The sequence below is a fragment of the Artibeus jamaicensis genome, unplaced genomic scaffold (assembly GCF_021234435.1).
Source record: "Artibeus jamaicensis isolate MK-2021 breed Jamaican fruit bat unplaced genomic scaffold, CSHL_Jam_final contig_465, whole genome shotgun sequence".
NCBI classification, from domain to species: Eukaryota; Metazoa; Chordata; class Mammalia; order Chiroptera; family Phyllostomidae; genus Artibeus; species Artibeus jamaicensis.
The window spans coordinates 21,288,898-21,313,308 of record NW_026521843.1 but is presented as its reverse complement, the minus strand read 5'-3'; the positions used below and the strand labels follow the sequence as shown (position 1 = coordinate 21,313,308).

At 47.1% G+C, this 24,411-nt stretch overlaps 1 protein-coding gene across 1 annotated transcript in view; it reads right to left on the bottom strand.

Moving 5' to 3' along the window:
• The window catches only part of CRIM1 (cysteine rich transmembrane BMP regulator 1), a 178,856-nt gene that overhangs the window by 16,430 nt on the left and 138,015 nt on the right, over positions 1 to 24,411 (bottom strand). The window contains exons 9-13 of the mRNA XM_037165394.2: positions 17,721 to 17,883; positions 14,797 to 14,858; positions 13,476 to 13,685; positions 9,642 to 9,857; positions 4,939 to 5,160 (exon numbers count right to left, since the gene is read on the bottom strand). Of these exons, the coding sequence (XP_037021289.2) occupies positions 4,939 to 5,160; positions 9,642 to 9,857; positions 13,476 to 13,685; positions 14,797 to 14,858; positions 17,721 to 17,883 (873 nt within the window). The remainder of the gene's footprint in view (positions 1 to 4,938; positions 5,161 to 9,641; positions 9,858 to 13,475; positions 13,686 to 14,796; positions 14,859 to 17,720; positions 17,884 to 24,411) is intronic.

Below are 24,411 nucleotides of genomic sequence, written 5' to 3'. Positions count from 1 at the left end.
ACTCTGTTTATTTGCGCGGCGACGGCCTTAGACCCGTTCCAAAGTTAGTATGGTGCATGACAACCAGAATGTTTTCAGTCTTACACCCTCCAAACAATACACAGCCAAGCCTCCTGTGTCCCGCCCCTTTTGTTAAGTCACCCCAGCACTGACTGTGACCCCTGGGGCTGTGGCGTGGGGGCCCCAGGAACCGAGGGTGCTGAAGGACACGCGGAAGCCGACGGAGTCTCTGCCCTACCAGTCTGCCCGGATGAGAAACGCCCTGGGCTGTTCCCAGGAACTCAATGTCCTGTCAATGAGTTCAAGGACTTGCCAACAAAAAAATAAAAGAGCTCCCTTCTCTCTCCTGATGCGGCATCCAGAGCACAAAAGGCCAGTGAATCTCTGAGGTGTGTGGACGAGGCGCAGCCTCACACGCTGCCCTGCAACCCGTTCGGAAGCGTGCTGCGTCCTCCTTCTAGGGGCTGAAGCGGGAGCGGCGGGCCCCTTATGCCAAGAGTGTGCAGAGTGTGCAGGTCAAGGTCCACCAGCGCAGCTTCATTCAAACCAGTCTCACCTTTCAAAAGCTCGTCATTGGGATGCCGTCTCCAGGTCTTCCTCTTGCAGAAAGGCAGAGAGGTGCTCTATCTATCTATCTATCTATCTATCTATCTATCTATCTATCTATCTATCTATCTTTAGAGGGGAAGGGAAGGAGAGAGGGAGAGAAATATCAATGTATGGTTGCCTCTCATGTGTCCCCTGCTGGGAACTGACCTGCAACCCAGGCATGTGCCCTGTCTGGGAATCGAACCGCGATACTCTGGTTCGCAGGCCCGCGCTCAATCCACTGAGCTACACCAGCCAGGGCTGAGAGGTGCTCTATTTAAAGTGAAAGACCAGAATCTATCTGATGTATGTTGCTTACATCCACCTTGTTCTGGCTTAGAAGAGATGTGGTGCCAATTTACACTTACATCGTGTTGACTGTTCACTGAGTACGTTCACCTGCCTGTGCAGACCACTCAGCGACACCCAGGATGGCCCTCTTCTTCCTGGCTCTCGGATGAGGCCACTGAGACACAGCTGCGTTATGTGACCAGGACATGTGGCAAGAATGAGCCAGGGGGGGACCACAGCCCTCAGGCTCCAAAGTGAGTTCTCTTTCCAACACAAACAAGTTTACAAATTTAAGAAACACAAAGAAGTTTATCATCTTAAGAAACACCTTGGAGAAACAGCTGTGAAAAATCTTCCAATGAAGATGCCATAACACTGTGGCCTAAAAATGTACAATGTGTTAATTCCATGGGTTGTATATCTTAGGTTAGAACTGCAACATTAAATGCAGGGGTGGGCAAAAGTAGGCTTACAGTCAGAGAACAAATAAATACTACGATAGTAATGAATGATAATTCAAGGATACACTGTGTTTGGCACACTCACGATGGTAAACTCACTTCCGCCCACCCTGTGCTTACGATGTTCGATTTCTGGGCTGAGTTAAACGCGCAATGACCATTAGGTGTTCTGAAGGGACGCCACCTGCATTTATCTCTAGGACAAGACACCCAAACAAACGAACAAATCTGAGCACAAATGAACAGAACGCCATGTCAGACTGACTTGCCATGAGGTGCAAGCATTGCCTCCACTAAGGAGAAATATTATTAATCATTTGCTGGTTGAAGAGCAGTATGGTATTGTAAGTCATTAGACAAAGCTGTTCACTTTCAAAATTAACCATCAGTCCTATTATGTCTGTGTTACACATCCTACTAGATTAGCACACATAATGTGAGGCCTCCACACATCAGAGAGAAGCAGTATCACTGCACATTTGTGACTTGATCATTTAGCTGAAAGGAACACAAAACCTCATAATGACACTACTTTTAGAGGGATTACCACCTTTCATTGTTCTTATGGGGAGAGAAAAGAATACTTCACAAGGCGAAAGCAAGCATTGCTTTTGTTACAGGGTTTTATCACAAGAAAAAAAGAAGTCAGATTAAAGGCAGGTCTGAGATGTTCAGAGATCTGTGTCTAGCTTCTCAGGGAGCAGATTCACCCAGGGAGGAGATCCGCAGCCACGGTGAGGCCAGCGCTGCAGGCGGGGGCGAAGCACGCGTGATCCTGGGAACACTGATCTGGGCTAAGGAGGAGCTGGGTTCAAGGTGAGAAAGCCTAAGACAGGAGACAGTGCACGCACCGGTCTTCACTGCCCACTGGGGATACAGCAGGGTGCTTTAAGACAAGCAAAATGAGGGCCTTTCCATCCTTTTCCTTTGCCAGGTGATCTCTGGAGGCTGATACAGGCTTTGCCACTGAGGCACAGTAACTGCCTGTGGGTGTGCTCACACTGTGCGGATCGCTGTCTTCCTTATGCAGGGCCACGTGGGTGGGAAACTGTTAGGAGCGTGAGCCTGGAGTGAGGGAGGGAGCAACCTGGAGAGTCAGAAAGTCCCACACCACGGTCATGAACTGAACTTGACCTGGCAAGCTTGGACTGGGGGGCGGGGGGAGAAAGGGTGAGGGCTGATCTAACAAGGCTACCTGCAAAATAAGTGTAAAGAATACAGAAGGGGATTCACGACAATTTCGGTGATAAAACAACATGTGCAAAGCATTAAGGTGAATGCGTGAGGAGCAGCCGCACACAGCATGCTCAGCAGATGTTCAGTGTCCCCAGTGTGTCCCCAGTATGTTCCCCTGAAGATAAACCATAGGTTCATGTGATATGATTACACCTGCATCAGTTAGGAGCGGGGGGGGGTCCCTGTGGGGGAAGATGTAGCAGAAACAAAATTTCCAGCATATCATTAAGAGCTTCCATGAGCCACAGTTTGGTGAAAGTGCTTGTGATTCAACTTAAAATCAAAATCACAAATTTGGGCCAAATTGGTATTTCCCTCTGTACACTAAAGAAGAGTATATCGTCTCAATGAGGCAGAAATTGGAATAGGTAATGTAAAAGCAAAAAAAAAAAAAAAAATTAAGCCAGAGCATAGAGAACACTATGACCTGTAGCTATCTTTTCATGAGTTTGAATGTGTTACATTGGTTTTGTGAGAAAGAGAAATGATTCCCCATTATCATTGGGAAACAAATTTAGTATCTGAGCAATGTACTAACTATAAATGTATCAATTAAGTAGCAAAACACAACAGAAACTTTTACCTAAACAAAATAACCTGAGAACTTCCAACATAGGAGCAACTCACTGCCAGATCTCCCCCGCCGAAAGCTACAGGCCTCCCGGGCCCCGGCCTCCTGAGGGCGGCCCCGGCCCCCTCCCCGGTGGGCCCGGGAACTGTCTCTTTCCGGACGGACGTTCTGACATTTCAATATGGCGATACTGGCTCTACAGCCTCCTCCCTCCCCCCACAGGCCTGAAATAGTGGCCTTTTATGCTAAATAAGTAAAAAGGTATACCTTTTTATAAAATAAATAGGTATACCTTTTATTTAGATCTTATTTAGACTATAGGCAGGCTACTTTTCATAGAGATTTTGGTCAGCTCTTTCACAAGACCAGCAGCAGCACAAAGCTGGACGTGTGCCTTGACGTACTTTTGGCTTCACTCAGGAGTTACAAAGGTGACGAGTGTCACAGCGGAACCCGACGTCCCAGCATTGAAAGCTAGAACCAGCACACGGCCCAGCTCGCCTGGGACCCTCCTGGTCTGCAGCTGTGGTCCCGTCACAGTTTACTAAGAGCTCCCACTGTACTCTCAAAAGCATCGTGGTTTGAGGAACAAATTACATAGATGGTCAACCTATTAAAAAAAATCCAGCTTTCAAACATAAATTTAAATACTCTCAGACTATTGCCTAAGTTTTGTAAAATTCCCGAGAACAGAAATTATGTTTTAAAAATATCTTCCTACTTTTTGTCTACCAACATGAAAAAGAAGACTCAGAGGAAGTGGCCCTCCCTGTAGAGGCCAAGGTCACAGTCAAGGATAGGAGCTATTCTGATAAGCTCGAGTCATGGCCACTATGCACCTGAGCACCAGTCAAAGGGCCCACCCATGGGAACTGCTACAAAGCTCTGTGCCCAGACCATCTCTCCTTCTCCTCAGCTCCCCGAATACATGCCATGACTTGCACAGACAGCATGCAAAATTCTCCAACAAAAAACGCACACTACCAGCCATCAGTACAGCATGCCTGAATTTTCACCTGCTATTCTGGTAGACTCCCACTACTGGACTGAGATACGTCATTGTCTTTCACTTGACTTTATGAGCTTTACTTGACACAAAAGCGATCAAGGAGAGCGAGAACCCTGGGAGCAGGGACTGCGCCTTCATTAGAGCCGCCAGCTGTCTGAGCCTCGCATTCTGGGCTCCAGAACAGCATCTGGCTTCTGTCCCCAGGACTGGTTTCCATATGATGCCAAGGGCTCACGGACATATGTCCTCTGCTCACGAGATACAACCCCCAGGGTCACAGGAAGGAGAGGGCTCTGTCAGTTACTCGGGCCTCACTTTGTGTCCCTAGGCCCTGAAGATGGACAATGGTGTGGATGAAATGAAATCAATTAATCGCCAGCAGCTGAGGTTATAACTGGGAGATGAAGTTCGTATGTTGTGGTTAGTGGACGGCAAGGCAGCGGCGAGTGTCAGGCACTGGGTGCAGTGTGATGGGACTCAGGGCTTCTGTGTGGAACAAAGGACCGCTGGAAATATCAGGGTGACAGTTCTGGCCTTGGGAACCCTGTCATGGCAGAGCATGACATCGCGGAACGCGACAGTGTTGTAACATCACGACATTCTGCGGGCATTTTATTCTTATTGCGTTTTAGCTTGGGAACACACCTTCCACATCTGTCCCCTGCCTGACATGTCAACCAGAAAACCAGATTTCAAAAATGCCAGCAGATCTAGGTAAGTGGCTGTCACCGCAGATGCAGTGGCCCTGGGCAGAGACGGAGGGTTGCTTTTCTTGGTCTTACCTATGCAGTAGGGACAGCATTGGCCTTTCCTCAACACGGGCCTTTCACAGGACACGGACGGACAAGACTCGGAGTAACAGCTGATCACTCTGTTCATGCACACGCAGCTGGTACACACGTCAGGCTTCCAGGACTCGGCAGCCAGGAATATCTCCCCTTCGCTGTTTTTGCAGTAACTAGGCACACTGTCGTTATGGGGCGCGGAAGGCTGGAGAGGAGCGTCTGGAAAAAAAGAGAACAGGAGGTCGGCAGGGAGAAGAAGATGCTGCAGGCCCCCAACTGTGGGACGCGGTGGGTTTCACGCTGCCTCAAAGAAATCACTCTCAGTCACGGTGGCTTTGTGTGCCACGCTCCTTAAAAAAAAGTCTCAGTCTTGAAACGGCAAGTTTCAAGCAGAATGTTGAATTTTAAAGCTGAACAATAAAAATCACCAAAGATCTGTTGCAGAGATTCTACTAGTCACTTGCACAATATCCACTCTACTCTTCTTCCTGGGCTTAATAAAATCCTGACACTTGTGTGTGTGGGGGGAGGTGGGGTTGAGGACTTGAGTCACAGTGGGTATAAGTCAAACTGGACAATCCTGCTCCTTGCTTTTCCAGTTTCCCCTGCAGCTAGGGGTGGCTGTCACCTGGCTGTGGCCAATGGGGCCTTAGTGGCTAATGTGGGGATTTCTGAGAAAGCTTTCCCTTTCTTAAAAGAAGGTGGAAGCAACGTCACCACCATCCTTCCACATTCTTCTTGTCTTGAATACTAGTGTGTTATCTGCAGCTGCAACACCCTTATCCCACCCGTTAAGAGAAAGGCCTCGACATCACCAGGACACTGGACTCACGCTAATAAACACCTGCCTCTGAGCGTCTGTAACGCACGGAAAAGAACCTCTGCCTGTTTGGAAACTGCAGCGGGGCTTTCTCTCGATTGCAGCTGTAATAAGCGATTCTAAGCAAGCAATACCCAAATATTTTCACCGCACCTACCCTCAAACCCCTGTATGTAATATTCCGACATTCAGGCATTCACATTAATGGCTGAAAGATGATGAGAAACTAAATCACTGATAAGGATGCACCCACAGAGAAATCATGTCTGTCTCTCACCGAAAGACGGCGATTGGAGGCTTCCCAGATCTCGTTACCCCTCGAAATGGGAAAGGATGCCACCAGGAAACCCAGACTTCCCTTCGGGTCTGGTCTTTCACTGAAATTACAGGCAAACTGTAACTTCAAGCAGAAAAATGATTGGGACATACCAGAGAGAAATTTTAGTGATGAAAATTCTTGGTCAGGCAAACTGTAACTTCAAGCAGAAAAATGATTGGGACATACCAGAGAGAAATATGTTAGTGATGCCACAGGACCTCGTTTGATGCAATGAAGAGAAGAATGATTGGGACATACCAGAGAGAAATATGTTAGTGAGGCTGTTCGTTGAGCAACCTCCTAATTCACTGATGAGAGAAGGTACTTCTAACCACCTTCGTGACTCGAGTCCATGAGGGTCCCACCTAGAAAACACCTATGAGACCTACACGTCCTCAGTGGACACGTGGCCATAAGAAGGATCAGTCGCTCCCCTCGGATTCTACTTCAGGAACTCGGCTATTTTCAGCCACGAAGCAGAAATACCTGCGATGGACACGCAGTTATCACAGTGAGTCAGCAGTTCTCAATGACGCACGCCCTTCCACCCACCTCGTGAGCACACCCTGGGGCCAGTACGTTTGCCCTGCCAATTACAGCCTCTTTGAGGAGCAAGGTTACTTTATTTTGGGCCCTGTCTGAGGGATGGAAGGAAGCCAGCACAATAAAACGGGCCCACACCTTCTCCTTTAACTTGTGTAACCACAGCACCTACCACCAGCCCCGAGGGTCCCACTGCTCCAAATGTGCTCTAGGACCACAGACCACATCCAAATGGGTCAGCGACTGAGACAGGATGACTTCCTCAGTGACCTCTCTGGGTCATCCAGGTCCAGGAATAATTTTTTTTTAAGAGCTTGACACGCAAATGTTTGCTCTGGCTGGAAATGAGGACAACTCACACTCCAGTCCTTGCTGGGCTCTGCAAGTTGCCACGAGGTTTCTGCAAGTTAAGGAGAGCTTGGCCCTTTCCAGCAATGTCGGACCCCAAGTCCAAAAATTCAGAAGAGGCGGCAGGGATGGCACCAGCAATGCTAGGAAATGACAGCTGGAAATGAGTATCCTGGAGTCTGGAGGCCTCCAACTGGAGCCTGGAGAAGCCCCCAGAGGACCCCGAGACGGGCTGGCAACGCTGCAGTGAGAGCTGGAGCTCAGATACGGAGGTGGTGGAGCCCCCTGCTCCAGGCAGGAGGAGATGCCTGGCCAAGCCCCGACTGCCCGAAAGGTCCTTTGGCCTACTGCTACCCCTGCTGGGGCCTCTCTCCCTACCTTTCCTGCCCCAGAGATCCCTTCTTCATACTTCTGCTTCCAAATGCTCACTCTTTTTCTTTGCTTTTATCGGGTCTCATGCTGGTGTTCACCCATTCTTTTTATTTCTGCTCTATCCGGCTCTCTCCCTTTTTCACTTTGGTGAAGTATCATCACCTGCAGGGGTGTTGGATCTTCACGAACCCATTTCCTGACCCTGACGCACATTGACAGGTGACCGATTTTAAAATACAGATTCCAGATATGCTCTTCTTCACCTAGTAATACTGATGTATAAAACAAAAGAAATGCAGGATTAAAAAAACAAAAGAAATCCTAATATTTAAAATGAGGGTTATCACTTCAAGTTCTCTCTCAAATTATGTGTGAGGAAAGGCTCCACCACCCAGGTGCACATTTACGAACAAGTCGAGCCACGCACGCAGCCGTGGCGCGCCTGCCCCCTGCTCCGCTGGGCGGTGTGGGGCCTCTGCGCATGGGCACGCGCCTCGGGAGCCGGCTCTAAGCACTCGAGCCTTATCGCTGAAAGGAGGCGCAATTCAGGCAGCCCGTCTTTGGGCCAATCTGAGTCTAGTCAGGGGTCCTGCCAGGGCCTTTGGGCCACTGGTCACGGAGAAGTTCCTCCCCACCCTGTTCCCCCCTCCTTTACTCACCCCTGTATTTGCCCTCAAATCCTATACAAGTGGTACCAAAGGTACCTGCCACTTCAGTTTAAGCTTCCTGGGTTTTATGTGCTCTGAACGCTTTCCTTTAGGCAATCCTCTCACTTTGTCATTATTAGATTAAATGCAGACTAGTGGACTGTCCGGCTATCCCTTTGGATTGTTTATTGCTCCATAGGACAGGAATTGCATCTATTTTCATTAACCTGGGGATCCCCTATGGCTCAATAGAGCACCCCACGGTATTTGTAAAAGGAATTCTGAAATGGATGTAACTTCGTGATCACCACTGGAGCCACCACTCACGGTGGTTCTTACTAGGAGGATGGGAATAGTCAGGGTAACGTACGATCGACACAGAGTCATCAGCAGGGTCGGCACCTGAATCCAACCGTGATGATGAGGACTATAAGGTAGAGGCTAGGTTACACACATCCTAAGGATGTAGCACATGAACGACGTTCACACCAGAAGGGATGCGGCACTAATTAAGCTTCTCAGATTAACATGCTCTAATGCACCAAGGATTCGGTTCTGCGGTGGCTGCACCTGGGCAGCAGTGCCTGTGGGCAACAGTGAGTGTGTGGTCGTTCCTGCAAGTCCATCTGACGCAAGTGAAAAAAGACGGCCAGTGCGGGCCCAGAGTGAGTCTGGACACAGACCACGCGGGATGTAACGACAGAACGGTGAGCTCTGGCCAGCTGACTAGATAATCCAATGTGCAAAAAAGGGATAATTAAAATGCAAGAGTTGTTGTTTTACTGAGTAGAGATGCCCTAAGCATATTCATTTAAAGGGAAATGGTTACTGATTCAAATTGAAAAGATTAAGCAACAACAAAATAAAACTAGTGACCTGTCAACTTGATAATTTTATGTGTACAAGTTAGATAGCTTTTGGGAAAAAGTCATACATGCTAGTGTTAATCTGAAGTGCTACTTTAGTTATGAACCAGTAACTTAAGTTTAAAATCCTGACAAAATTTGACTACATTTGTTTCACGACCGTAAAATTTCCAGCTATGGCCAGATGATCTGAGAATAAAAAGGAATAAAACAATATTACTCTTCGCACATGCAGTGCTAGTCACTTCATTCTGTTGGGTATTAACTTATTAATCATCACAGGTTTGAGGGAACAAGCATGATGTATATTTTAGTGATTCCTGTTTAACGTTCTCAAAGAATCTTCACCACCCTTATGTATGTCAAAAAACATTATTGGTATTATTTATCAATAACAGCTCTTCCCATTTGTTAAAGGCAAAGGTGACTTTCAACATCAGCAAAATGATCTGGAATAATTTGGCGTAGCAGGTCTGTCTGTCTGGAGACAGTCTTGCTGTACCAGAGATGCATGGTTAAAAAAATGGCAGAAAGAAACAATCACCTTTCTTTTGTTCTAAAAGTCAACTCAAGTGCCTAAAACACTGAGTTCACAATTATGTGGTTCCCAGAGGGGTTGAATTTGGAAAGCAGGCTGCCACATGTTCCCGCCTGGGTTACTGGTGACTGGTGTTGGGACCTCCCACCCCCCCCACGGGGTTCGACCTGCCGGCCCTGCACAGTGACGAAGCCGAGCGGCAGCCCCCCCTCCCCCCGCCACGCGCATCCAGCCGGGCACTGGTTACCTGCACACTGTGGGCAGCAGGAATCCTGGGTGCGCGAGGGGTTCTGGCAGAGGAGCGGTGGGCACACCTCGGTCTCACACAGCACCCGGCCGCTGTGGCAGGTGCACTGAGTACAGGAGTCTATGTTCCACGTTTCTCCTTCTACAAAGTACTCTCCTCCAGGCGCGTGGCAAATGGAGGGGCCGCTGAGCTCTGGCTTCTGCACCACGAGATCATCTGAGGAGGGACACAAAATCGGAGCATGAGAAATTGTTCATCAGGCGTCGCACCAGTGCTTGGAGAACCTGCTGCTGTCTGCTTTAAGGGACAGAGATGAACTGACTGTGGACTATCTCACTCCGCTCTTAGCAAGAGAAGAGTGAAGGGAATACTTCATGCACCAAAGCAAATTGAAGGCAACAGCAGAAGAGTTAGTTTTAGGAAGGAGATTCAAGTGGTTTGAATTTATCAATAATAATGAGAGAATCAAACAAGAGCATTAAATTACAGGGAGAGAACTCCTACCCTAGAGATAAGCCTCTCAGGGGATCTCTGTGAATATGTAGGAACTATTTAGGAGGAGACTAAAAAAAATTTACGTGAATGTTTGCTCTGGTGAATTTCCATGCAAAGGGCCCAACACGTGTTATTTCATTTATTCTTTACATCAACCTTTTGAGTTAGGTGCTGTTAACCTATTTTACATATGAAGGAACTAAGGGCTCGGTATTAAGGGCAGACAAGGGGTATGAACCCAAGTCTATGTCTGTATCATGGACATGCCTCCAGGTTCAACGCAATGTCCAACTGCTCTGTGCTCCGTCCTCTCCATTACCTCTGGGACCCTGAGTACGTTTACACTTGGAAATGCATCCTGCTGTTGAGCAGGCCACAGCCCAATCTAGGTCCCCTGCCAGCAAACTGAGCAGGAATGTTTTTGCAGAATCAAAGGTCGGAAACCCCTCACCTGAGAATCAACACTTGTCTGGCAAGAGCATCACGAAGCGGGGTGAATGCTCAGAGGCTGATGACGACTATGCTTTCTTTCCCCAGAGGAGGGGCGATTCTGGCTGCCTCTTGGTGAGGTGATAATGACAGAGAGGGAATTCAATGCTGACAGTGTCTAGAGGTCCTGGGAGTGGCCCTGAAGTTGTGCTGAGGAAGTGAGAAGTATGAAGACGTTAACCAAAGTCGTGGGATCCAAATACAACAAGCATTTCAAGGAGGTGTTGACAGTGTTGAGCCCTGCTGAGCGGCAGTCTGGAGACAAGGAGGCGGCGAGCACGGGCCTGGCGCTCCGTGGAGATCCGCCCCCGAGAACCACCCTGTCTGTGCAGACGCCCGGAGCTGGAGTCACCTGAGGGCTCCCAGGCTGCCATTTTCAAGGGGTGGCCAGCACGAGAGTTGACACTGATGAGATGCGGCCGTGGGGGCCGACCTCCAGTGGAGGAGGTCACTGCTCATCCAGCTCCCTCTCAGGGGAGCTTGTAAGACTGCCACTTCGACCAAGCGGACATGCAACCGAAAACTGATGTCAGCCAATGCCTGGTATTTGTGAGCCCCTGGACCAAGGCTTCCAGGGAATGAGGAAAGTAGACAGGAAGGTGGAAGGAAAATGGAGCTGGGGCAAGATGACAGAAGTGCTTTCTTGTGGTTTACAGAGAAAGCAGAACACTGTTCCGAAGAGCATCAAAGCACTAATGCTGGACGGGGACTCCCTTACTGCTTCAAAAGGACGTGGAGAAGATAGATGTAATCTGCCCTCTGAAGGCCGGCATGTAGAGAAGTGGCCAGAAGAAAAATGATGCCTGCCAGTCTCCTTGCTAATAATTCCCTTAGCTCTGCGCATGTGCTGCGTACCTCGAGGCCAAGCACAAGAGTGGCCGGAGAGACAGTGCTAGAGGAGGTGGAGGGTGAGAAAGAGGGAAAAATACTAAGAAACAATATTGTTTGGTAAGTCTTCTATCAGAAGAGTTTAGGAGCTGCTCGCTTAGCTTGGCCAGGGGAGTAGGGGCCAAACCCAAATCCAGCTGATTCTTGAATGGAGAGGGGAAAAAATATTCTTTAAGGCAAGAGTCCATGAATGCAGCTGTTCTAGGGATTCCAGGCAGAAGAACCCGTATGGGACAAATAACTACATAAAGATATCTGGAGACAATATGCCTCTACATCCATACACAGGGGTGGGCAAAAGGAGGTTTACAGTCGCAAACATGTGAGCGCTTATTCTTATATTTTTATTCATTACTCATAGTATTTGTATTATGCACACTTTTTGTCCGCTCCTGTAGAGCAATGTACAACATATATGTTTTCATACATGCACCCACAATAACACGGCAATAACTGGGTGGGTGTGCCTGCATTTGCACACACACACGTGTGCAACGTTCTCTACAGCTCTGCAACAGAGAAAACTAGCTCCGGCTCCGCTGTCAGTTCCTAAGCCAACCACCTGCTCTCAGAACGTCTCTGCCTTGCCACCAGCCTGACCCGGTCTTCAACGAGGGCGTGTTCAGCAGAGACCCAGGTGCGGCCCGCACTCCACGATGCACTGGTGCCTCTAATGGAAGTAAAAGGTCTCCGCTGGAACACATTTTTTCCTTCTCCAAAGAGTCAACACGGAGCTTTGTCTCGTCAGATTGCGCATTTAGCTTCTGCTGCAGTGGATAGGAGTGGTTTTTCATCTTTCACTAGCAAAACACGTGTACAAGGACATGCTTTCAATGCAGAGCGTATCTGCCCAAATGATGGGAAGAAAACAGAACACAGCACCCCTGTGGCCTGGTCCTTTACAGGGGCCCGGGGGGCTGCCCGTCACTTGGATCCTGTAGACTCGAGGAGTGTAGAATCACAGAGCTGGAAGAGATGTCCAGTGTCCTCCACTAGCTCAGTTCCCGACTGCGTCCACCACAGAAGTGGACTTCTCCGTGGGGAGATACGGGACCAAGGTGGACTAGGGGGAAAGCAATCATGACTCTACCATCTGACAAGCCCATTTCAACTCTACAAGAAATCTGATGTAAGAATGGGAGACTTCCTTCTCCCTAGCCTTCTAGCGGACATACTATTGGGTAAAAGACTTAATTTTTGTTTGCCAAATGAAAAATGGTTTAAGCGTATTGTTGCCCAACGCAAAGCGGGCTACACAGAGGAAGGAGTAATGGGCATAAAAGTGACGAGCTCTTTGGAGGCCAGGCACTAGGTGAGGTATTGTAATAACACCGTTACTGTCAACTGAGGTCAGACCCCCACGAGTTCTCTCTGTTCCGCTCTTCTGGAAACTCATCTTGATGTCCGTTATTACGATTTTAAATGTTTCGGATGTTCAGTCACTTTCAATTTCTCTATTTGGCAAGAACGCCACATGCCCGTTAATTTAAAAAAGAGCAATAACTACAGACTTCAGTAATTCCCTCCCTCTCTGAGATTGCTTTATAAATAATAAGCTCTTATGGAATAAAATTAACACCAATCTCTCAATTAACTGTGATGTTCAGCCTTACTACACGCTCCATAAAATGGAGAACAGGAATTTAAATATGTGTGCTCACAAACCTTTACAGAAATGCAGTTCAGAGACCGATAATTGTAACTGAGTGCACCAATGAAAAATAAGGAGCGTTGAGAGCTTCAGAATTTTCTTTGGCCATCGGCTAATAATCTATAGCACCTGGCTGACTTTGTGGCTGCTGTTGACAAACACCATGAAGAACTGAAATGTGTTCCAGGTCGTCCCCCTGCACGTCCCCCCGCCTGTCCCTGCCTGGAGCCGCCCAGAGCCACCGATGGGACGAGAGCCTGCTAGTCAGAGATCACTCACTCGGAGTGCGCACGGTGGCAGCCAGCTTTTACCTGAGCAGGACGGGCAGCACTGCCCCGGACGGATGGTGGGGTTGCCGCAGGCAGGCACCGGGCAGGCGATCAGGGCGCACATCTCCCGTCCGTTGTGGCAGTAGCACTCCCGGCACCCGTCGTGCCAGCTCTCCTGGTTTTTGTGAGGATAGCCGTCCATGGACAGGCAGGTGCCCGACAGGACGGGCGACTTGGTGGACGTGGGGACCTCTGCACAGACAGAAGGCAGCCTTGGTGAAGATGCAGCTACTGCGCAGGAAAAATGGCCTGCGGTGTCCTCACAGGTGACACCACCCAGCCACCCAAAGGCACGCGTATGACAGACGGCTCACGCGTGGAAAGAATGTAACTTCATATGCTCTCAGTTTTGAAAAAAATATAAATAGAAAAACCCTTGCAAATATATTTCCTTCCTACTGGTGGGGTTACAGTTGAGTTTTACTCCTTTCACTCAACTTTCTCACTTTTATACAATAAACAAGCACTGACATCCCAGCAAATGTTACCCACACATCTCATACGTGCAGAATAATCTCTAGGAGTCACCCAGTGGGGAAGTCCTGGGTTCCTGCCAACTAATGCAGTTTCATCTGCAGAACAATGAAGGTAGTGACTAGATTGTTTATTTTGACCCCTTAAAACACTCTTCAGGTGACAACTGTCCAACTTTGAAAACACACAGAATGAACTTCAGGAACCTTTTACGGCTTCATCTGTGGATCTTGCTGCCCTAAAACGCAGTGGGGCAGACAGCTGGGCTGGGGACAGGAGCGTCGCTTGGGGCGCACGCTCCCCAGTGTCTGGACCACCCCTGAGCGGGAGAGAAGCCCCAGACGAAAGGCATGCGGGGTTCGCGCCCACACACAATGACAGGCTGGTGTGTCCTCACTGAGCTGAAGTCCAAACTCTCATGGAAACAGGGTTACCGGGAAACACACAGCAGACTGCTCAGCCACACCCAGCTCGGGGGTTTGCAAAGGGACCTTTGCTGTATCAGGTGCAGCCTTCCACCGGGGAAATGGGGGCTAGGGAGGTCAGGATAAAGGTGCTGGAGGCCAAAGTTCCCGAGACAAGGGAAACGGAACAGCTAAGCAGTGATTAATTTGGTCAGTGCGCTTGTCTGTTAGAGGCTTACTGCAAATTCTGTTGTGAGCTTTTATCCTATTAAGAGAGGAAAAGAGATGGTCCCCCCGAGAGGGACACTGTGTCAGGGTAGACAGCGATCACTGAAATTGTGTCATTTACGTAACGTCCTTCTGCTTTTGTTGCTGGGCCCCTGGGTGCTCTGGGGGCGGGGAGAGAGTCACGCCTTCACACTCACCTCTGCACGGCAGCTCCGGGCACTTCCTACAGCGACAGATGTCACAGCCGTGCTTATTCTTCCTGGGTAAGTAAAATGTTGTCAGAGGTCAGAAAAACCCCAAAGTCTCAAATGATACCCAAGCACTCAGACCCTATAGGGTCCCCGAAGTGATACTGTTACTAAGCAGAATGACTTGACTTCTGCTCTCAAAACCTCCTGGGGTGATGTGTAATGAGTCCCCTGTGGCCATGACCCCCCTCTATCCATGGCCAAGGCTTAGAGTCGCTCATGTGCTTCTGGGATGTAAATTATGTCAGAATCCCAGGACCAGGACTGTTGGATTTAATTAGGAGAAGTGGTCCCACCACGTAACAGGATGGATATGCCACTCTGCGAACAGGCTGCTGATGGATATATTGGTGGTCAGTGATGGAGGCCAGCAGTAGGGACAAAGGTCCTGCTTTTGTACGTTTTTGTTATAGGCTATAGGCTTCCTCCCGCGACCATGTGCTCTAAGAAATTTCAGTAAAATGTTAATGAGATTTCTACTGAAACTTATAGGAGGTGGAAGGACCCACAGAGCTAGGAATGTGACATAAACGTCGGAAAGGAACAGAAGCCTTCAGAGGTTCCGCATTCCACACCCAGCAGTCACTTCGTCATTTGAAAAGAGCATCAGCTGAATGAAACACCCTCCATCCACCGGATGTGACAGAAGTGTGTGTGTGGGGGGCACAGGGAAAAGAGGCTGGCTAAACTTTTCTTCCTTTAGCAGGCTAGAGTGCCTATGTTTTGTGCTGACTGGAAAAATGATTTTAAATAAATAAGAATACATTTATAAATTAAGTGGAGATTTTCTGGACAAAAAAAATTTTTGCCGATAATTTTTTTTTTTTCTGAAAAAGACGACATACACCATTACAAAAGGAGAGCGCCCTTTTCTTGGTTTTCTGCCCACTGGACCAGAAAGGTCCAGGAGTCTGGACCCCTCTCAGACTCAACACTTCCTCTCTGGGAGGGGCTACACTGTGTACCCTCAGGTTTCACCATCCCTGTTACCCCTAAGTGGCAAGAGTGTGTTCAGAAAAAAAAAATCCTTGTTCTTTCACATCTTGGGCAAAATTAAGAGGCTCTAGAAAAAGCCCTACAGGAAACCCCTGGTCCACCACCTGCGTCATCACTGCTGCTTGCTTGTTTATCTGAACACAATAAGAACAAAGAATTACACAAATTAATTGTACTCATGTCTTACACCGTGTGATTTTCAAGACCTGTCAAGGCTTTAACTGATTTATTTGTTCACTCATTTATTCACCCATTCTCTCATGGCTCCCTCCTGCCATCTGGACGCCTTTACCTACAGGAACGGCAGGCGGCTGCAAGGAGCGCCGGCGGCTGCCTTCGTCCCCACACGCCCACGTGGTGTCCGGCCAAGATTTCTCCTCCCGAGGCTGCCCTAGCTCGAGCAGCTGGAGAGGCAGCTACTGCTCCAGCTAATGCGGTCCTCACTTCTCCACCGTGGTCAACCTGGTCCTCCCCGAGTGTGCTTCCTGACAGGAATTCAAAGTGACACCCATAATCCTCTAACACAGTGGTCCCCAACCCTTTTGGCACCAGCGACTGGCTTCGTGGAGGACGATATTTCCATGGGTTGGGGGGGAGGGAGACAGGAGGCAGAGCTTAGGCAGTAAGCGAAGCTTCTTTGCTCTGCCCTGCTCACCTCCTGCTGTTCAGCCTGGTTCCTAACAGGCCACAGAACGGAGGGATGTGTGCCAGGACCAGGTATGGCCCAGGGGCTGGGGACCCTGCTCTAAGAGATTTCTCAGTGAGATGAAGACTGGACCTGAATGCAGCCTTGATTCCAAACTATCGGAATACTGTACCAAGTAGTTGTAGCTACTGTTATGATAATAATTCATTATGATAATAATTCATTCTACATTATCAGTTAAGCTAAAACATATTTATTATTGACATAGTATTCATATTTTAGGATTAAGACCAATGGTTTACTTGGAAAACTTTTAAGATTAATGTTCCCAATGTACACAATTAAGACTCTCCACTCCCTTGCCAAGCCAGGTTTTCCAAGAAGAATAAAAACGATGACTTTCATAAGATGGGCAGGACAGGATGGCCCTATGTCCCTAATTATTAGTAGTGCTATATAAATATGTCAAATTGAAAAGGCAGAGCTAAGATGGAAGGGAACCAAGAAAGGAATGATAATACATTATTCTGCCAGGTCATTTTTTAAGGCACCAACCTGACAGAAAGGCAGGGACAGACGCTGACCCAGACGCTGGGGAACAAATGTGCACTGTCTATTCCGGGCTGTACTGCCTCTGACCCTGGGATAATCTGACTTTGGCACATGGGCTCTGACTCAATCAAGAGTATTTGAAAACACAAGTCGTGGTCCTTATTTTCATAAAATCTGGTGCTACATACAGAGAAAAACTACTAGAGACTATGGACCAGTGCCCAAGCCAGGTATGAAGGCATGACAGGTAAGAACACTACATGCTGTAAGTGCGTTCCTGTCAACTGACCTTAGCAGTACACTAAACACGTCATTACCAAACAGTCCCCGGGCAGGTGTGAAGGGTACAGCACCTTCGCAACTGGGGCGTGACAATTCCACTCCCCCTGCAGTGTCCCAGGGCCCCTGCGTGGAGAAGTCCCACGGAACAGGCCCCAAGGGCAGCGTCTCAACAAGGCCCAGGCCCATCTTCCTAACAGAGAAGAGTAAAACCGGACCGTGGGGCCACCATCCCGCTTCTCCTTCCTCGGTCACTCAACAAAACACACACAGACATTCTGGACTCAGTGCCTCGTTGATTCATTGCCAAAGACACAAAACAGCTAACAAAGACTGGCACAGACGTTTCACCAAGTCCCAGACAGGGAAGAACAGATCTTCGGAATTCAGAAATACGTACTGGTATCCAAACGGACAGTCCTTGTCACAGTCTGTGAATCTGAACCTGCACTTCTTGGGCCGGGGGCGGCACGAACAGATTTCGCAGTTGTGGTCGTCCGTGAGGAAGCCGAAGGGGCAGTCCAACGAGCAGCCTTGCTTGAGGCCCCTGCACAGCTCCTCCCCTGCGGAGACACGCAGCATGTGCCTTGCCCAGCGGAACCGGGCAGAACACATCGACGCTTCGGCGCCTTCCCCTGCCCTCCCATCCTCCACACGCCTGCACTTCCCAGCTCCACCCCAGCAGCGGGAGTGGGTGAAATGCACAGATTATGCTATTTCATGGTTATCACAAGGTAACTCCACGTTCTGGGTAATATGCAAAATAAAGGCCAACGCTGAGAACTAGATTTCTGAAGTACATACTTTTTATTGTTGGTCAATTACGGTTTCCCAATTTCCCAGGCACTGCTCCGCCCACCCCTCTCCCTCACTCATTCCCCACCCTGCTGCTGTCCGCACCCATGGGTCCTTTATAAATCTTCCTTAACTAGACCCCTCCCTTTCTTTCCTCTGTTATCTCTCTCATCAGGCTGGAACATACTGTTTGTGGTGCGGATGAAACTGAATTTTTTCATGAGATTTCTTCTCACTAGTTACCTGAAACTACTGATTACCATGTACGAATAAAATGTGAGAATTAGAAACTTACAACTAAAATTTCACCATCTATTTTGTTACCACTGCATGACCATGAACAATGCATGTTCCTAAATGTTCACACGTGTTTGCTCTTACAAGTTTCAGATGTTACCATGTAATCCTGCATCCTATATAATGAAACAAAGAATTTCTTGCCCTTCTCTTAAAAAGGACATCTTTTATAAAAATGATAGTGAGTGGTTCAATTTAGCTTGTTTTCTCTCTCCTGCTGGCCAATATTCAGGTAGATGGAAATACTCAGTTAAATGACTAACGTATACAACTGCCAAAGAAATATCTAATTGATATTTAACATCCCCCGTTTGAAATGCTCCAAGTGGCCCCTATTGGTCAGTTTTAACTTATTAGTTTAGAGGAAAAAAAAAAAAAGAAGCAATGGTGACTGACAGAAGAAACTACCAGAAATATTAGTTTAATAGAAGTCTTCTCAAAAGATTTTAAAAGGTATAATATAGGGATGAACGGCATAAGATAGAAAATAAAAAGCTAAGGTAAAGAGAGCATGTTTGGTGATGGAACTAAAGTAGGAACTTGTCTAAATTAACCGTGGAATTCGACAGATAATCAAATTCTGATGGCGAAAGTACGGCCACGTTTGATTATCGCTTTGCCTGGATTAGTGAGATGGGAAGCAGAGACTATTTCTGGCGAACTAGTAAATTAATCTTTATTTTACCTGGACACCCTTTAAGCAAAATATTATAAATAATGCATAAGTTACTAGGAGAAGCAGAACTCATTTGTCCCTTCCACATACAAGTCTTCTAATCTAAAATTAAACCTTAACTACAATTAATAGGTAAAATGAGCTTATGTTTTACATTAATATTTTAAGATAGCATCTCTCATGAATCCTAGCTGGCACTACTTGAACATTTAATTTGCTATCTTTTAAAAAAGAAAATGTGATTTATGGTATAATTTTCTACTTTGTCATCACCATAAACCTTTTGTTAAATGTACTTAATATAACCTCATGGGTCTGTATTACACTGTGGGACAACTGATTATTCATTTGCATCCTTAAAAGCCAAATTCTAAATGTCTCATCTAAAAATCTAGAATTTTATGACCTGAAAGGTCATCTTTTTTCATCTCTCCCCCATGACAAGAGGGTAATGAGGGAGGGAGAAGACTTCCGAGCCACATTTTTTTCTCTAACACTAAGATCCAAGCTGCGAGCCCATTTTCCTGTTGCAAGAATGTTTAAGGCACACCACCAAGCAGATTATGTTGGGAAACAGATGAATTAAACACACTCTGAGAACTTTCCGGAGTTAGCATTAAATTCTTTGAAACTTTTTTTGGAGTCTGACCACCTTTGTGCCTTAATTTTTCTAGTCCTTTAAAAGAATGTTTCCGTAGATCTTAATCTACAATAGATCTTAATCTACAATGAGCTTCGGCCTTAAAGAAAACTGTTGCCTCACCAAGTTTAAAAAATGTGATTAAAGACTAAATTTGCCTTCAACCAGCTCTGCTTTGCAATAGAAGAGAATGTCAAGCAAAGGCTGCTGCTAGAACAGACATTCGAGGTGTTCAGGGGCAGCAGCCAGGCCAGGCCACGCAGGGTGGGAGGCACCAGTGCTGCCCTGGCTGCGCGTCGGCACGCTATGGTCTCCGCCTGCCTCGGTTCCGTTCCCGAACAGAAGGGTAGGACCCCCTCTTCCGTATCCATGCAGTCCAGGGGTTACCATGCTGCTCAGCAAGGAGGGACTGTTCCACGAGCATTTGCAGAATGAACCAGTCAACTAATGTTCTAGTTACGAACTCCTGCACTTTCGTCAAGGCTGCCAGATTAACAGAAAAATAACAGGAGACAAAAAACTGACTTTGGTAGTATTGAAAACTTTCTGAAATACTGTAACAATTATGGGCTTTTTCAAAACAAGAAATGCATCATCAAGGCAAACAGTTACATAAGGAGCAGCACAGACCAATCAGAAGCATCTTATTCACAGATGGGTGGGGGGGGGGATTATAAATTTGTTTGAAAAGCTCTGGAACCTCACCCGAGGCAACCAAAGAAAGAATGGTGGCTTTGTGTTCAGAATTTTTCAGCATTTTGACTTTACTGCGATCTATAAATGCTTCCTAATCCATAGGGGGAAATTATCATTGAAGGGAAAGTGATAAATCACGGCAAAGCACAGGCCTGTGCATTATGGTGGGTCAACAGCCGCTGGGCAATGAACTCTCTCCTCACTCTGGAGAAAAAGGGATGTTCGCTCGCAGGCCAGGATGTGGCACAGCCGTGGGAGGCGCCATCCATTGCAGGTGAGCACCCTGTGGCTCGCACGGAGCACAGTGTGGGGTGCCCCCAGAGTTCTGCTGCCCTTCTTCGCTGCACACTTCACTCTGCACCTGCCAGTGCCCACCAACCTGCTCTGACAGGCAAGAATGCCAGGAAGTGCCTGAAACTAATAAATAAAGAAATGCAGCACCATCAAGGGTGGTCCCAACCGTGACTCTGATGAAATGTTTGATCAGAGTTACAGTGAAATACAACGCAGGGAGCCTGCCTCCCTCTATTTGATGCCACAACCTCCTTTAGATGCCTGGTTCAGATCTGTGTTCTCCAAAAAAGGCTTTTTCTCCCTGCCACCATTAACTGTCTACATCTGCATCGGTTTCTAGATGGAAGCATTTTTCATTCTAGAATTAAAAAATGTTAAAAGTGGAGACGTCGGAAATAGTCCCGCCAAATCCACTTGACTTAAAGATGTAGAAAATAAGATGTCAAAGGATTAATGGTATTTAAGTCATATAGACGTCACTTATGACATACAGTTCATATACTAAGCTGAAGTCTGTTTAACAGCAACGAGTATTTCTGGGTAAGAAGTAATGTTATTAATAGCTTGTACCAATTTAGGTTATTAGTATATTATCCAAATATACTAATGGTATATTTGTTGCTACTGTACTTTCTTAAACATTTCTCACCACATTTTTCTTTCCAACACATTAACTATACTAATGAAGATAAGATCCATTTTGGTATTTCTCATATTCCTAGTGCTTGGCAAATAGTAGGCACTCAACAAATGCTAGATGAATGGGAGACAAAAATGAATGAATAAACCAGCACCCGATGAACAGGAGAAAAATATTTATCTGGGGCTAATCTTACTTCTAAGAAATCTTGATACCAGCCGTCTACTTAAACACTGTACAATCCCGACCAGAAAACTTAAGTTATCAATGGACCACTGCAAGTACAGCAGGCTTTTTGGTGGGATGCAGAAAAATGATGTTTGGGAGAAATGTAGACAAAACCACAACTCATCAAGTAGCAGCCATGGGAAGAACAACACACCTTTATGCAGTCCTTCACATCACAGAACTTCCTTTTTCCTAAAACTGGGTGAAAGACAGCGAGAGTATTTGAGGATTCAAATGAAAAGGCAGAGGAAGGCTGTTCGTGTGAGTGCCCTCAGAGGACAGGAAGACCTGAAGGCGGGCTGGTGTAGGAACAAAGAACGGAGAGCCGGGGACTTTCCACGGCAACTTGGGCTGACTCAGAAGTGGATGTTATAAAACAGCTATCGTGGGGCATAAACAACGACCATATGCCAGTGAGTAGTGCTAGCTTTGCATGCATCCACCTAATCCTCAAAATAACCCATCAGTTAGGGGTTGTTATCTGCCCTCTACAGATACAGAGGACACAGAGGCCCAGAGAAGTAAAGCCACTTGCTGGGGTGGAGGCCAGTCAGCCTGACGCCAGAGTCTGGGCGGAGAGTTGGGTCCGCGCAACCACAGGAATCCGGCAGCCAAGGAGCGGGGTACTTCACTTTAACTGGACTCCCCTCCCAAAGGTATGGCTTCCAAACCTGTCCGATAATCAGGACTGTGACTGCAGGGTCGAGAGCAGAATGCTCCATGACTGACTAGGCTTCTGATGATGAGGTCAGACTGAGAAATTCCACTTGGTGTTTAATTTCACTCTTAGGTATATGGTGGCGGTGAGTAAGAGAGCAGAAGACTAACCCAGGTCGAGAATCTCAGCGTGAAATATGGGTACATGGTAAGAACAGTGAGCCTTCAAAGAGTATTTCAGACAAGGATGTCCAGTGGCATCCCTAGTTCTGATGGTTCCCTGCTCATTCACACACCAACATCTGCTGAGCGCCGAGAGCCAAGCGTGGGCCGGGGAGATGGGTCAGCCACTTCCCTACTCTGGTATAAACAAGTGCTCGGATTCGCCTACGGGACCAAAGCATCCTCATAATAGAATATACTTTTATGAGTTACAGAATTTGGTTTGAAATGCTATTTCATTAGTGTGTCGGGTACAGATCTTTTTGCATAGGGCAGGTCTTTTAATTTATCTATCTTTGTGGCATTAACACCTACTACAGTAGCTACAACTTGGCAGATGCTGATCTACATCAGGCAAAGGAAGAAGAGAGGGGAGGAGGGAGGGGGGAGGGAGGAAGACTAGCTAACCCTGCAAATAGATAAAATTTGCAAAGAATAAATGGCTAATAGAAGTTTGTATGCGGAAAAAAACCATCAACAAAATGTAACAGTCTCTGTCCATGTTTCTTTCTACATGTCGATGAAATGGAGACGCAAACAGGTGGTACGCATGGGCATTCCTTTCAAAAAGCCAGAATGCAACAGTAACATAAAGGCAGGCAGAGCAGAATTTTCCTAATAGTCCCAACTTGCAAAATGCCAGTGATGGGTCTCAGACTTGCTTTGATGATAACTGAAGGGAAACTGCTTCTCTGGACTTAACTACAAAGGGCTCGCTGCGAAGCGGCGGGGGGTCTTATGTAAGCATGACTGTGGGGCCAAAAGATTCGTAACAGCAAAGCCCAAGTGAAGGTGGCAGGTGGGGTGATTAAAAACAATGAAATCTGTATTTTTAGACATCAAAAAGTTCATAAAAAAATTTGGGTGCCCTCCCATGATGAGAAAGGATGTGTCGCTCATGGGAGATAAGGAGGATTAAAATATAAATGCTTCCTGAGACAATCACTAATTATGTTGCTGTCGAAAAACAAAGTTGGCCATTTATGTAAACCAACGTGCCTGCCGAGGCAGCTCCCCAGTGGACTGGCTTCCCAGAGGGAGCTATAAAAGGCAGACAGGTGCACCGCAGGGACTGGCCTCCTGGGAACAGAAACCACTGGCAGGAAGGCGGGACAGCTCTGGATGGCTGGAGGCTCATGGGAAATGTAAAGACGGCAATCCTCAGACGTTTATAAACTCAGGTTTAGCACGAACTCCATCAGGCAAATGGAGGGATGACAACATGCAATTAAGAAAGCCAAATTACTCAACTCCTATTTTGTATTTCTCTTTCATATCAAAACAGTCTTACAACAGAGAGGACTGAATGATAAAGATTAAGATGAATAGAAAGCGCACAATAATGGATAAATTGGAAAGTGAGCACCTATTTGCATTAAGTAATTCCAGGTCTCTGAGCCCAGGATAATTACACCCAGAGGCTCACAAAGAAACTGCTTATTATAGAAGCATTGTCTACGTTTAGGAGAGACCAGAGAGAATGGAGAGTGAGTTCAGAAAACTAAAGGAGGCCAAGGGTCAACTAAAAAAAAGAGAAAGGATTCTAAAACTACAGAAACTAAGCTTGACATTCATAGCGGAAATTTCTGCAGAAAGAATTGCTAAACATGTGGTTTGGGACATTTAGAAAAGAGACCCAGCACCACCAGGAGCCAGCCTAGGCTCATGAAGAACAAGCCAGGCCCCAGTAACTGCATTTTAAATTTAAAATGGGCTTCCCAGCCAAGGGATGCTACAAATACCACATATTTTGACTTCAGACAAGATACAGGTCAAATGTTTCAAGACTCCCACGTGGAGATGGAGGTGACGTGTTGTTAGCTGAATGACTCCCCCAAGGGAGTGAGATTTACATCCATGGTCATTGGTCAAGAAGGTCTTTGGGTCTATAGGCATCTGTCCTGCATTCTGTACAACTTAATTTTAGTTCACTGTGTGAGAGCCAG